Source organism: Rhagoletis zephyria, unplaced genomic scaffold, assembly GCF_001687245.7.
Source record: "Rhagoletis zephyria isolate East Lansing unplaced genomic scaffold, Rhagoletis_zephyria_1.1 Rzeph_scaffold_00396, whole genome shotgun sequence".
NCBI lineage: Eukaryota > Metazoa > Arthropoda > Insecta > Diptera > Tephritidae > Rhagoletis > Rhagoletis zephyria.
Window position 1 is genome coordinate 69,566 of NW_016157480.1, and position 15,862 is coordinate 85,427.

General features: G+C 40.5%; 1 protein-coding gene across 1 annotated transcript; it reads right to left on the bottom strand.

Annotated features, from left to right (window-relative positions):
• Nucleotides 1-12,654: 12,654 nt before the first annotated feature.
• LOC108359463 (probable ubiquitin carboxyl-terminal hydrolase FAF) lies at nt 12,655-13,574 on the bottom strand. The gene is made up of 2 exons (XM_017611340.1): nt 13,256-13,574; nt 12,655-13,192 (listed from the first exon to the last, which is right to left on the bottom strand). Exons 1-2 carry the CDS (start codon nt 13,306-13,308, stop codon nt 13,009-13,011), a joined length of 237 nt encoding a protein of 78 aa, XP_017466829.1. The 5' UTR covers nt 13,309-13,574; the 3' UTR covers nt 12,655-13,008.
• Nucleotides 13,575-15,862: the final 2,288 nt, after the last annotated feature.

Genomic DNA, 15,862 nt, shown 5'->3' on the forward strand with positions numbered 1-15,862 from the left:
GCCCTAAGGCAGCTGTTGTACATGTTAAGCAGAAGATCAGGGCTCGTTTCCGCTGCTAACCTGATTGCCTCCGCTGGTATGCCATCTGGGCCTGGAGCCTTGCCGGCTTTCATGCTTCGCAGGGCTAGCTTCAGCTCGTCTGTCGAAAACAGTGGTGCCTCGGCTTGCTCCTCGACGAACACTGTGTCGGCTCTTAGTGGGTGTGTGGGAAATAGCGCATCCACTATATTCTTAACTCGGGCCTCATCCATCGCCTGTGATGATGTATGGAACTTTTTCATCACTATTTTGTATCCCTGGCCCCAGGGATCGCGATCCACTTCGTCGCATAGCGCTTTCCAGCAGTTCCGTTTGCTCTTCTGTATCTCGGCCCCAAGTGCTTTCTTTGCGCTTTTGTAGGCTGCTGCTCTGGTCAGCGCCTCGGGTCTACCACGAGCGCGCGTTGCGAGTCTCCGCATTCTATGGCAGGCCCTTCGCAGCTCAGCAATTCGGTCATTCCACCAGTATACCTGCTTTTTACCTGACCATGCTCTCCTCTGTGGCATTGAGGCTTTGCATGCCCGGTGAATGCAGCGCATAGTTTCTTCGACCAGCTTAGTACAAGACTCCCTGTTGTGGATCTCTCCCGTTGTGGGTGAAATGCCTTGGGAATCTGCTAGGAGTGACGTATCGAACTTGCGAACATCGACCCTAGACGGGTTCCATCCTGGTTTCCTGCGAGGGATACTACGTGTTTGCCCTCGCGTGATGTCAGTGACTTGGAAGGTGATGTAGTTGTGGTCGCTACCACTCAGGTCTTCCATCACTCTCCATCCGTCAGCCCTTCGGAGAAGGCTTTCTGAGACCAGGGTTATGTCGGGGATAGAGTATCCAAAACCCGGCCTTCGATATGTAGGGGTCGTTCCGGTGTTGAGGATGGTCAGGCCAATGCGGGCTGACATTTCAGGGACCAGTATTCCCCTGGTGTTTGTTTGGGGCATACCCCATTCCACGCCTCTTGCGTTGAAATCTCCAGCAACAATTATGTGGCCGGTTATATCGCGCAATTCGTCTTCAAGGTCTTCGAGCTTTTCCCTGAAGACAGGGACTGTGTCGTTTGGAGACAGGTAGCAGCTCACCAGAGTGATTTGCGCCATTTTAACCCAGACGTAGCAGCGTCCGACCCCGCTGTTCTCTGCCCCTTCCCTACCTAGGGCTTTTGAGGATACGAAAATTTAAAGGCAGGCAGGCGAAACATTGTCATTTCTATGTATAGCTGCTATAAACCGGCCACGAAAACCGGGCCATTTCGTGATTGTCCCGTCGAATTCTCCCCACGTATTTTTTAAATCATGTTACTGATAAGGCCAGGTCACCTGCACTGCCAGCGGTTGTTGTATCGCGGAAGGTGGAGCTGGCGTTAGAGCATTTACTTTGGCTGTAAGAGCCGAATGTGCCGCAAAATAAAGTGTTTCAACCTGCACAGCCATTTCGTCAAACTTACTTGCCTTTTTGGAGGCACGTTCTACTTGTTTTTGGTGCGCTTCCATGAAACGCTTATAATATTTCTCCAACTTGTTCGCCCGGACCTTTGCCTCCTCTAAAGTTGCTTATCTAAACTGTGGCAGTCGGGTATACTCTTCGATGCGAGAAATGGTTTTGCTTAAACTCTCAACCAACTCTGCCATGCTTTGCTAAATATTAAACAAAATAGAAAAATTATTCAGAGATATCTCTCTGTTAACAATTATGTGTGATTTACACCTGTCATCTACATCTTGTATTCAGTTTTGTAAAATTATTTTACGCAACTTGCGAATAAACCCTTTCACCCTTTCGATATAAGTACATATGTATTAGATAAAGATGCGGCTTTTCGCTCTAAAAACAATTCCCAACTATAATTTGACTCATTCCTTTAACTATTCACCATTATTCTCTATCATTACGTTTTCGTCTGAATTATCTTCATTTCTAGTGCTTTGAGTGAGTTTCCGTAATGCTGACCGGTAATAAAATATCCAAAAATATAGAAGCCAAATCAGCTGCACAATTTTCTATTCTTTTGAATGCCAATCGTGTCACTCAAGTCGCTTGAAATATTATGTGTCCACAGTATGCTTCTGCTACATAGAAGCCACAGTATAGACAGTAGCCAACCTTTTTGTGTTGTTGTTGTAGTAATCGTTGTTGGTGTAGCCATATTCACTCCTGAGGAAGACACGGGGTTGTGTGCTGCTATTTAATGGCCTTCCTCAGAATTTTTCTTAGATATCAGGGTTGTGTGCTGCATTATTATGAGATAAATAAAATTAAGCATTTGACAAATCTTGATCTTATTAAAAGAAAATTATAAATGGTGCAGTAATTAAGCAAATGCATAAGATGAATCCAAAATATGAATGCCAAAATCTAAAAAATTATGTACAGCAATATAAAATAAACATAATAAATATTTAAATACTTAAGTATCCTTCGGTCTTGTTTCTATCACCGAATCAAATAAAGGTTTTGTAAGTAAATGTGTACATTTTGTACTAAGCAATAATAAAATAGTAAAATGATATTATAATGCTCTAATAATTAAAGAGATTAGTAAAACAAGCTTTAAAATTTGAAGGAAGTGATGAACTTAATATTTTTTCATTTAAAAAATTGTATTACTCTGGGCCTGTACAAATGAGTAGAATAGTGCTATGGTGAAAAAAAAACTTTTTACTATGGTAAGAAAATTTTACATTTCTGCTGTGCCAATTCGTAACTTTTTACTGCTGGAAATTTTGGACAGTTAGATTAGGTTAGTTTGAAGTGGCTGCTACGCCCAGGGGGCGCCAGCACACATAGGCCCGATCAGGGCCCATTGTGATACCACATGGGATCCAAAAACCCCTACTCCTTAAACCAGTTCGTTGAGTCTGCGAACCGTAGCAGCTGCCGTATTCCCAACTTAGCAGTTGCGCTTAGATCGTCTAGAAGACCTATACCTAGGAATTTCTGTCTTTTCCCGCCTAGTGCTTGGCACTCGCAGAGTAAGTGCCTTATTGATTCAGGCTCTTCTTCGTCGTGGCAGCTCCTGCAGTAGTCGTTGTGACTAGCCCCGAGGCGTTCTGCGTGCCTTCCTATCAGGATATGTCCTGTGAGCAGACCAATGGCCCTTGCGGGGTGCCCCTCTCTACCATCCTGGTCAACGATACCCCCGCCAGCTCCGCCTGAACCACCCTGCATCTCAGCATTTGGTTTACGAGCGCAACTAAGCGCGAGTCGATGCCCAGGCCCGTCAGTGCTGCCGTTATCGCGCTCGGCATGATGTTGTTAAAGGCGCCCTCTATATCCAGGAAGGCTGCTAGCGTATATTCTTTGATGTCTAGTGATCTTTCTATATGCGACACTATTTCATGTAGCGCCGTTTTGTAGATCTACCTTTCGTATAAGCATGTTGTGTGGTAGAGAGTCCGTCACCAACCGACTCTCTTATACGGACCTCCACCAGTCTCTCCATAACCTTCAATTGAAATGAGGACAAGGTGATGGGCCTGAAATCCTTTGGGTTGTTGTGGAACACCTTCCCTGCCTTGGGGATGAACACCACTCTTGACTCCCTTCACTTTCTAGGGATATGATTAAGAGCTAATACACCCTTAATTATAGCATGTAGCCACGCTGAGCTACAGTGAGTGTGAGCTGAAGTCTTTGTTGCAGCTGTATGGGGGCAATGCCATCCGGACCTGGTGATTTTTAAGCTTAAAAGTCCCAATAGACCAGGGGACCTTTTCCCTAGTGAGGAAGTCTCCAGTGACCGAAAGATCTCCAGTTAGATGTGGCTGCACCGGCATGCTGTCCGTGGCACCCGGGAAGTGTGTGCAAAGAAGCAGATCCAGTGATTCCTCCTCGGTCTCTGTCCAGGAGCCGTGAGGTCTTTGCAAGCATCCTGGGGCTTTCTGGGCAGTACCTGAGAGTATCTTTCTGAGCCTGCCTGCTTCTGAGATAGACTCCACCCCGTTGCAGAAGTCTTTCCATGAGGTTCTTTTCGACCTTCTTAGGAGCTTCTTGTACTCCCGAAACGTTGTCTTGTAGGTCTCTCAATGTCCCTCACTACCAGACGCAGTGGCCTGGTTGAAGGTTTTCCTGCAGTTCTTGCGTGAAATCCTGATTTTTCATTCCACCAGGGTGGCTTTTTCCTGCCGCGGTGCTGCTGTTTGGGGCATGCAATGTCAATTGCCTTACTGCAGGCCCCCGTAAAATGGTCTACAAGATATTCCAGCTCCTCTAGGTTTGCTGGAGTAGTCGGCTCTGTATCTTCTGGCAAAAGCCTATCCAGCTCTTCCCGATACCTATGCCAGTTGGTATTAAGCAAGTTTCTAGTTATAGGAGCATAGGGCATTCCCCCTACTACCTCGAATTGGATATATCGGTGGTCGGAAAAGGAGTGCTCCTCGAGCACCTTCCACTTCCCGACCAGACATTCCGCATTCTCAGAGATAAGGGTAACGTCCAGAACTTCCCTTCGGGATTTTGTAATAAAAGTGGGATCATTCCCCCTATTNCAGCACTTCCCTTCGGGATTTTGTAATAAAAGTGGGATCGTTCCCCCTATTTGCAATAACAAACTTAGAGCTAAGTATGAAATTAAAAAGTGACTCATCCCGTTCGTTATCGTCGGAGCTGCCCCAGGTACGATGGTGAGCCTCCCTCGTGCTGGCCACTAAGTCCTTTATGCAGGTAGTTGGAACCTCCTTGTCGTGCGCTAGGTACATGGATGCCATATTAATTGGTCGTCCGTTTACACTTAGACTGACCGCTGTTGTGTCCTCGTCGCTAAATTGTGGAAGAAAGAGACACTTTAGTGTGATACATATCAATATGCACGTCCTTGGTTCCCCGTTGAAGCTCCACTTACCAGTCTGTAGCCCGGCGCTTTCAGCCCGCAAATGTTTTCTCCCACTACCCAAGGTTCTTGGATTAGGACGATGTCGGCTGCCCCTTTTTGCTGTTAAAGGGAGCAGCAGTGCAGCTGAAGCTGCTTTAAAGTGGTGAAGGTTAATCTGCAATACCTTCACCATTTTGGCCGTTATCGCCCACGTCGCCTATTAGGGTGGAGTTGACCGCGTCTCCCGACATCTCGATTAACTCCTCATCCGTATAAAGCCGAAGCATGCGCCCGACCCCCAGCGAAGACGTCGATGAGGCATAACCCCCGGTCAGGTCGTCCATCGGATCGACCTGCTCGGATTCCTCCTCCATCTCCACGTCGCTGTTGGCCTCCTCCGGCTCTACCCCCGCGATCAGGTTCTTCGCTGCGTTTACGTCGTTCCTGTATACCTTAATTTTGGCCATGTCACAGCCGTACCGTATCACCCCACTCTTTTGCTCCAGCAACTCTATGGAGTCCTTATTAAGAACCAGGACAACCTGCATCGTCGCTTTACCGCTTTCATTTATTTTCACCACCTTCCAATTTTCGGTAGGTAGCTCCGGGTTGTAGAGCCTTATGGTATGCAGGATCCTTTCGGGTTCCGCTGGCTTGCAAGGCAACCATGCTCTCGCTCTCGGTCGCACCGGTAGGTCCTTAAAGTCGACCGCCCTGAGCTTTGCACCAGGGTAGACTTCTCCAATGCCTGCGACTGTCTTCTTATATATATCCGCTGATCTAGTATCCTTGCATGCTATAACCCGGATGTTATTTTGGAACCACCCCGCTCCCTTGCAGGTTGGCGGAGGTCCCGGATTCTCCAACATTATGGTGATAGCAATGTCGGCCATCGCGGCCTTAACCCACTTCCATTGCTGCCTCAGGGCTAGGCTCTCGTCAATGACGCCAAGTAGGATCTGCTCCTTGGCTACTTCAGCAAAAGAAGGCCCCTGCGTTCTGACCCTCTTTGCATTGCTGGGCGTATTTCCCCCCGATATATTGCGCTTACTGGAGGGCGCCTGCGGCTGTCTCTCCTCCGGCTTGCGGTAATCGGGCAGGACTGCCTTCACCCAGTCGATTTCTGTGAGGATCTCCTTCACATGCTCTGCCTTCGCCTTGCTACGCAGGTCAGGCGTAGTGGTGAACCTTTGCAGGATTCGTGCAGCCATCTTTTTCTGTCGATAGCCCGCTGTAGCTGGTTCTGGCCTCTGGTCAGACCTCGTGAAGGCCGTGGGTGTCGCGGGAGGACCGCCCGGGGCCTGCGCCCCAGATTCAGCCTTATCCCCGGCTGCAATCTGCATGCCAGGTTGGCATCCACTGGTGCCAGGAGTTTATCGGGGTGGACTCCTTTGAGCATCCCCACTTGGAGCTTGGCCCGGTTTCACTATTGGCCTTGGTTTCCCGCTCTTTGTCACCGCACTACGGCTGGTGGAGGTACTCTGCATCGCTTGAGCCCCTTCTTTAGTGGGCCGAGACCCTTCCGACACCTTAAGGGGCCGGTCCCTTATAGTTTGTTTTTGTTGTTGCTGTTTTTGTTCTTGTTGTTGTTGTTTTTTGATTTTTTTCCATATTTGTTCCCACGGGCTGCGGAGAAAGGGGGTCGTCCACCCGGGCAGAAATCCGCGATGCCCAGGTAAGGCCTACTTACATCCTGTACCTGTACCAATGAGTAGAAAAGTGCTATGGTGAAAAAAAAAACTTTTTACTATGGTAATAAAATTTTACAATTCTGCTGTGCAAATTCGTATCTTTTTACTGCTGGAAATTTTGGACAGTTGCTCTGGTGCAAAAGAGATTATGCAATTAAAATGCAGCAATTATATAAAAAAATATGTCTCTACTGACTTTACTTCTTATAGAACTGAAAGACAACTTTCAGATGCTTTTCCAGTCAACCAGGGGGTGCGGCAAGGCTGCCTGCTTAGCCCGGTACTGTTTTCCTTGTACCTCACCGACCTGCACAACTATCTCCCTAGTGGAGTTAAAGTGGCTAATACAACTATAAAGGTGTTAATGTATGTGGATGATATAGTTTTGCTGGCGGAATCNCTGGGCGTATTTCCCCCCGATATATTGCGCTTACTGGAGGGCGCCTGCGGCTGTCTCTCCTCCGGCTTGCGGTAATCGGGCAGGACTGCCTTCACCCAGTCGATTTCTGTGAGGATCTCCTTCACATGCTCTGCCTTCGCCTTGCTACGCAGGTCAGGCGTAGTGGTGAACCTTTGCAGGATTCGTGCAGCCATCTTTTTCTGTCGATAGCCCGCTGTAGCTGGTTCTGGCCTCTGGTCAGACCTCGTGAAGGCCGTGGGTGTCGCGGGAGGACCGCCCGGGGCTGCGCCCCAGATTCAGCCTTATCCCCGGCTGCAATCTGCATGCCAGGTTGGCATCCACTGGTGCCAGGAGTTTATCGGGGTGGACTCCTTTGAGCATCCCCACTTGGAGCTTGGCCCGGTTTCACTATTGGCCTTGGTTTCCCGCTCTTTGTCACCGCACTACGGCTGGTGGAGGTACTCTGCATCGCTTGAGCCCCTTCTTTAGTGGGCCGAGACCCTTCCGACACCTTAAGGGGCCGGTCCCTTATAGTTTGTTTTTGTTGTTGCTGTTTTTGTTCTTGTTGTTGTTGTTTTTTGATTTTTTTCCATATTTGTTCCCACGGGCTGCGGAGAAAGGGGGTCGTCCACCCGGGCAGAAATCCGCGATGCCCAGGTAAGGCCTACTTACATCCTGTACCTGTACCAATGAGTAGAAAAGTGCTATGGTGAAAAAAAAAACTTTTTACTATGGTAATAAAATTTTACAATTCTGCTGTGCAAATTCGTATCTTTTTACTGCTGGAAATTTTGGACAGTTGCTCTGGTGCAAAAGAGATTATGCAATTAAAATGCAGCAATTATATAAAAAAATATGTCTCTACTGACTTTACTTCTTATAGAACTGAAAGACAACTTTCAGATGCTTTTCCAGTCAACCAGGGGGTGCGGCAAGGCTGCCTGCTTAGCCCGGTACTGTTTTCCTTGTACCTCACCGACCTGCACAACTATCTCCCTAGTGGAGTTAAAGTGGCTAATACAACTATAAAGGTGTTAATGTATGTGGATGATATAGTTTTGCTGGCGGAATCTCCGCAGCAGCTGCAAGAAATGATTGATGCATTGCAGTCGTACTGTACACAATGGGCGTTTAGATTAAACTTAATGAAATCGAAGATCTTAGTTTTCAGGAAAGGTACAAGAATCCCACCTAATTGGAGCTGGACTTATGGTAATCAGCTGGTGGATATCGTAAATGAATATAAATACTTAGGAGTACTTCTGAACTACAAGCTCTCATATTCCAAACACCTGGATTCTAAGCTTGTTAACGCCAAGAACGCCATTAACGCGACGTGGTTAAAGATCATAAACAACCCAAAAATACACTTGTCCAAGAAGCTACAAATATTTAACTCATCCTCCAGGTCGATCATGTTTTATGGGTCCCAAATATGGGGCTTTCAAAGATATGAGCAAGTGGAAACGCTTCTACGTTTTTTCATAAAAAAAGTTATTTTTCTCCCACACGCCGAACTATATGCTGCACCTTGAAACGGGTATCTTTCCACAATTTGTTCATACACTGCGCTCTCACATGCTTTTTATAGTCAGATGTCTGAACCTAGCAAACTCAAGGTTGCCTCGAATACTGGCTGAAGAGACGCTGCAGAAAGCTACTTATTGGGTAAAAGGCTGGAACGATATTGTCCATAAGGCAAATATGGATGCTATGTATCTATTTATTGTAATGTATCTATTTATTGGTATATGTCCCATCTATAAAAATATACGTCTGTTTTTTTTTTGGTGAAAAAGTTTTAGACTTGGCTAAAGTCATAAGCATTTTAAATGGTCACAACTACTTAGCTTTGTATAAGTATCGACGAGAAAGCACTCAATATAGGAACTTAATAATTAATGAATTTTATTGAACATGTATCGATGTATTTATGTATTATACAGCGTGACACACAACAATTTCTGTTATTGTAACATCTGTTGTTTATTTATTTAAATTTAACCACGTTGTACTTGTTTTGAAACTAAACATTTTTCATAATGTATCTGCAAGTTGAATAAATAAATATACTACTACTACATATCATCAAGAACGTTATAAAGTATAAGTAAACAAAAAAGTTCATTCCAAACGTTCAGAATGAATAAAGAATGCATCCAATATATTTAGGAGAAAATAGCTGTCATTTTATTTCATTCGATTCGAATAGATTTACATTCGATCACGGATGCCGGGATTCGGGCCCAGTATTAAATATGTATAAGTTTTTGTTGAAAGTTTTCTTGGCGTAAAATACATTTTTTGTTCTTTTATTAAAAGATACAATTATCCCAGCGTTATAGCAGGAGTACAGAAACAAAAATTACACCAACTGCGCATAATTACCATAAGAATTGCAACAACTACACCATTCTGACATAAAGAACATCCGAGGCAAAAATACAGCTGCTCCGATAACACCCCCTTATATGAATTCACCTTTGTCCAGTTTATAATTTGGGGGAAGTTGAATGTATCTATCACTTTATTGGTATATGTCCCATCTATAAAAACATACGTCTGCTTTTTTTTGGTGAAAAAGTTTTAGACTTGGCTAAAGTCATAAGCATTTTAAATGGTCACAACTACTTAGCTTTGTATAAGTATCGACGAGAAAGCACTCAATATAGGAACTTAATAATTAATGAATTTTATTGAACATGTATCGATGTATTTATGTATTATACAGCGTGACACACAACAATTTCTGTTATTGTAACATCTGTTGTTTATTTATTNGCATACTACATATCATCAAGAACGTTATAAAGTATAAGTAAACAAAAAAGTTCATTCCAAACGTTCAGAATGAATAAAGAATGCATCCAATATATTTGGGAGAAAATAGCTGTCATTTTATTTCATTCGATTCGAATAGATTTACATTCGATCACGGATGCCGTGATTCGGGCTTCGGGCCCAGTATTAAATATGTATAAGTTTTTGTTGAACGTTTTATTGGCGTGAAATACATTTTTTGTTCTTTTATTAAAAGATACAATTATCCCAGCGTTATAGCAGGAGTAGAGAAACAAAAATTACACCAACTGCGCATAATTACCATAAGAATTGCAACAACTACACCATTCTGACATAAAGAACATCCGAGGCAAAAATACAGCTGCTCCGATAACACCCCCTTATATGAATTCACCGTTATTTATCCTAGATGAGTAAAAACTATCTAACATTGTTTATTTTTAAAAAATCTACCAACTTCTACCATGTTTTTATGTAAAATCTACCAATATTAATTTTTCCAAAGTCCGGGCCCTGAATCCGCGTAATAAACTCTGTTGACTTTTCACCACTCACCAGAAAGTTTGCCAATTCAGCACTTAACAATGTTTCATGCCATCTCGAGGTTCGTGCCTTAACTCGAACCGGTGGCAGCGCCTGATATTAAAGGTATCCCCGCACCTACGCGATTCTGTCGGTGCGAATCTATTCCGACAAAAATTACAACAATGCCGACCATAGTTTTAAATGAGGAACCACACACTTGTTTGATTTTTCTGCAGCGATTTATTCGACCATTCACAGTTCATCTTTTGGTCGTGCCGAAATCGCAGACTGCCGCGTTTTGGGAACGAAAAAGGTCAATATTAAAACAAAATTGAACGTAAGAAAACAAAACATATTTGATATAGAAAAGTTTAGAATTTTATTTTTGTTGAAAAATACTTTTTGTTTGTCTATAAATTGACAGTTTTAGCTGCGATAAAGTCATTATGGAAGAATACAAGTAAGATATCTTAGGGTTGACAGATAGTTGACAGGGTGTTCAATATGGCGATGACAGTGAGAACAATATGGCAGCCAATATGGCATACAACGCCGAATGGCCCGAAGTTGCAAAACTACGACCCGAATGAAACGCTTCGTGAAAATCCCGGGTTGCGAAGTGGTATTTTGTTGGAAAATATAAAAGCCAGGATTTTGTGCAGCGCCGAATATTAACAAAAGAGGGTTTTGTGTGCTCAAGGTGAACAGAAAAGGGTTGCTGTGCTGTTTCGTTTTAAGCTTATTTTAATCTTAACGTATCTAATTAAATATTAAAAGGAGACAAAAATTAAAGCAGAAATTTTAAATACATGTACATATCTGAAAATTTTAGTGAAAATATATATTTTCACGAGAGAAAAAGTAAATAAAATGGGTTAACTTTAGGGGAAATATACTTATCAGATTGGGTCAGATATCCCTTTTACGTTATAAATAAAAATAATTCCTACTTTAATTTTATATAATTTTGGTGACGTATTTCTAAGCTGACCCTGATATCGGTGAAATAAATACATATTTATGTGCATATATTGTGTTGATTATGCTCCAAATCGCTAAATAATTCTTGCAGCAATCAGAACCATTGGAAATTTTCGGAAAGTAGAAATAAACTAAATTAAATTTATTCAATTATTAATAAAAGAAATTGGAGACAAACGTACAATTGGGACGATGTTTTCCGCATCCGCAAACGAATGTCCGTCATGATTAATGTTCAATCTCCTTTTTTATTAACTAAATCGGTTTCTTAAACAAATTTCTATTCAAATATTTTTCTATTTCGTCTTCCAATTTACTCCACCGCATGGCCGAGAAGCCATTTTGAGACAGAAAATAAGTATATAAAGTAATTCAAAAACAAGCGATTCCTTTTCTTAAAATTTCAGACCTTTTATTTAGATTTGATTGAACAAATCGAATAAAAGGTCTGAAATTTTAAGAAAAAGCAATTGCTTATTTATTATTGAACAAAACGTCTGAAATTTTAAGAAAAGGTAATTGCTTATTTATTATACCTAAGGCTCATTGTTGTGTTCTGCAGTATTTTTTGAAAGCTTTGAAAATCTTCAAAAATATGTTATACATTTTTAAAATGAAAATATTTCCACTGTCTAAATTAAAGTGAAATTAAAAAAATGTATTTTTATAAAACAAAAATTTAATGTATAGTAACTTTTTGCGCATAGTAATTATTACCATTTCAACAGTTAAATAAAATGTCGAATGTATGTTGTTAAGAATGAAAAGGCTCTATTACCTTGTTTATACCGACACATAAGGCGCTTTGACCCAGTTCGCTGTGATTCAAAACGGATGCATAGACTAAATTTCAAAACGCGTTGAAATTGAAAAGTGTGTTAACTTCTATTTATTTTCAAATCGGGTTTTTGTTTCTCACATCAGTTAGAAAACAAGTATACTTACTTTTGAATAAGACTTTATCGAGTGCGCTATAAAGACAGGGGTATAAATGCTGTAAAGAAATATATGTTGAGTCCAATCGGTTGTTTGCTAATGCGGTTCTTGTGTAGGTATAAAAAAGGTATATGAAAAAATTACTTCTCCATGAAAAAATATCGTTATTTTCGTATTTAAAATTAATCGGAATTTTATGGTGGGTTATAAAAACTCGTTTTAATCGAAACTTTGTTTTTTCGGCTATATTTGTTATTATTTATTGGCCCAGATGCAAATATTGAATGAACTAACATATTTTAAATATTTACGGAACTACCATTTGTATGCAACCCTGCCTATCCTATATTCAAGTAGATGTAATTCGAAAAATTTAAACGGATTTCTTCAAATCAACCTGAGCTGCGGACATATTGCGAATTCATTTTTAAACATTAACCACTACATTATATTAGTATTAAATACTTTCAATTAAGAAACAATTCTTATTAGAAAATAAATATGAATCGTTTTATTTTAAATATTCCAATGTATATTTTTTGTTAATGCAGATAGTGCGGATTTAACGTATTTTATAACCGTTACATGGGGAACATAAATTTAAGGCAGATTGCTATTAACAATTTTTACACAATTTACGATTGCAATCAATTTCTTTCAAAACTATAATCTAAATGATTGCAATTTGTATTTTTTACGATCAAAACAGATTCCAATATTAGGTATATTATGCAAATGCAATCCAATTTGATTTGAGTTATTCAGTTTTAGATACATTTACATTTCTGTGTTCGTATGGAATAGTAGTTTATGTCGGGAAGCTAGCTTTAGTATAATCCAGTGAGGGTATGCTGCGAATGCCGCATTATACTAAAACCAGCCTTTCGACATAAGCTACTATTCCATACGAGTGGGACACGTGCGAAATGTGGATTTTCCCAGTTGCAGTACTGCAGTAACTCGACACCTTCCTCACCAACAGCTCTGTCCTCTATTAGCTTCTTAATGTAACTGCAAATAAAGGATGAAAATTTAAGAAAAATTACTATCACAGCTTGTAATGTAGCGTTTCACTCTTGTAGTATATTGGCTATCAAGCACCACAAAATTTCCATCACGCATTCCATATGCCACCGATTATCGTGGATCAATTAAAATACTGTCATCACAGATTTTTGGTACTCCAGCAACTTGGTGTGTCTATGGCGGAGTTATGTGGAGCTGTTGCATGACTAAAATCAATTTGGACTCTTTGAGAACTGGCTTGTTTATTGCGAAAGCTATTGGCATCAAATGTATGCAAATTAGATTTCCAAACGAGAAACTGTTGAATATAGGGAAAAAATGTATATTATATAATTTTTTCACATACAAAGCAGAAATTACCTGTCGATCCTCGCCCGCGGAAGCAAAATGTCTACCGTGTGGGGAAAGCGGCGGCGCAAACTTTGTCAGTATGGCCAGTTAGTGTATAATTTTCCCGTTCATTTTGACCTGGTTCCGCTAAAGTGCAGTACTACCGTGTATAAATTGGTTGACCTTCTAATAAATCAAGCAATGTTATTATATCGTCATCGCCGCCAGTCACCAAGAAATTTCCACCTGGGAGAAATGCAACATCATTCTCCGGCGACGAATGCACTTGATACAACTGTATTAGCTCGCCTTCGGCTATGTCAATATCTTAACGCGGTTACAACTTAATGCTAAAGGCACCAGATTACCGTCTGGATGCCATGCCAGCTGTCGTCCCATACCTCTTCCCCGGGTGAACGTTCGCACACGTTCGCCTGAAGATGTATCGCAAATTCTTAACTTGTCGCCGCATGATGCAATTAACTGGCCATTAGGGCTGAATTTTGCTGCGCACACCCAATTTGTGTGTCCAGTGAAAGATGTATATTTGGAATCAGTATTTTGATAGCCGTTCGCCATTTTTCGAGTCTGCAAATGAATAAGCTGACGAAGATGCAAACAAATTCAAGCACATTGTTGCATTCTACCGTACTTTTTAAAAACTTTAAAATCTTAAAACATATGTGAAAAACTTTTATAATATGAATATTTCTAAAGTCGAAATCAAAGGGAAATTTTATAAATAGTATTTTTAAAAAACAATCATATAATATTTTTGGACATATATGTTACCATTTGAACAACAAATAGTACTAAGTTTTATGAGACTATTTAATGCAACTCAAGTCAAAAAGGCACAGTTTTGACCAAAATAAGCAACTCTAAAAAACAGATGATCGCAGCTGTGGCCCAGGATGACGTCTATTGCTAAGATATCTCACTTATATTTGTACACAATGGATAAAGTCGCACAGATGTGTGCGTACTTGCGTTTCCGAAGCAGTAACGTCTGTAGTACGGTTGCCAGACGTACTGATTTTATCAGTACAGTACTGATTTTTCAAGTCTTGTACTGATTTTATTCATTTCTTCAATCAGTACGCTAATGTCCTGATTTTTCAAAATTTGTTCTGATTTGTACTGAATTTTCAATTCAAACAAAACACTTTAAGATTTTCTTAAGGTTTTTACATAACGTTGGAGCTTCCTTAAACTCTACTGCAAAAAGTAAGAAAAGAATAATTTAATTATTGTTGGCATGTTTAAGATAATGTTTCATATGCCCAAGAAATTAATGCAACAAAAAGTCCAATCGTTTTATAGGCATATCGCCGGGTCGTACGTACCAGTTGCGATAATATGATGGAGCTTAACTGCTGACTTTTTTTGTCGAGTGTTATCTCGAAAATAACTTTCAGTTTAATAACAACAAATTTGAATATTCGAATCGCTTTTGCCTATAGCTTACAACTCTTTTTTTCACAATTGACGGACACTGTAAAAGAGTTTTACATAAAATAAATGTAGTTGGATATTATTTTTAGCGAACTCTTAGTCTTTAAAAGTTTTTGCGTAGTTGAAAAAATTATATTAAGCCATGAGGAACTATATATGAAGTCCTTAAATACTGGTACTTTTCCACAGTTTGACGAACTATGTAATTTTGTTCTTTTTTTCAATACTACTCTCAAACGAAGCAACTGAGAGGATCTTAAGTATAAAGTTCGAATGCTGGCGCAAAGAGAACCCGGCTTCTAATTAAAATTATTTAAAGTGAACTTTATATTAAAAGTAATTTTAAATGAAATGAAGATGGAAATGATCTCATTATTGCTATTCAAAAATGTCATAAAAATAAAATAATTTATTGGTTTCTGTGTATAATGATGTGTACACTCATTTTAAAATGAATAACACTTTTATTTTTTATGAACTATATTTTATTTATATACCAAAATATTGTTAAAAACAAGTACTCTCCGTTTTATAGTATATCTGTTATTTTTATTCATAATTTTGCTTTAAACAAATATGTACTGAAAAGTACTGATTTTTTTAGCATGAAAAAGTCTAACGTACTGATTTCGCGCATAAGAAATCTGGCAACCCTCGGTTTTGGCGGTATTGCACCAGAGCTATGACTTGATGGCTGACACATTACCGGTTTTGCGCTTGAACGATTGCTAGTTGCTTTTATTTATTTTGGTATGCTGTTGTGGTGCTACCACATTTTTAAGCTGCTTTCATAGAGTACACTGAGGGAAATAATGCATAGTAAAAATGAATACTTTATATTTGATTGTCGCTTAAAATGTTCGTATTTAG

Bases quoted from the DNA above. Each gene is read 5' to 3' on its own strand.
- LOC108359463 (XM_017611340.1), bottom strand. From the start codon at position 13,308: ATGGAATGCGTGATGGAAATTTTGTGGTGCTTGATAGCCAATATACTA. The intron at 13,193-13,255 runs GTGAAACGCTAC...CTTTATTTGCAG, and splicing joins ATAGCCAATATACTACAAGA to TTACATTAAGAAGCTAATAG.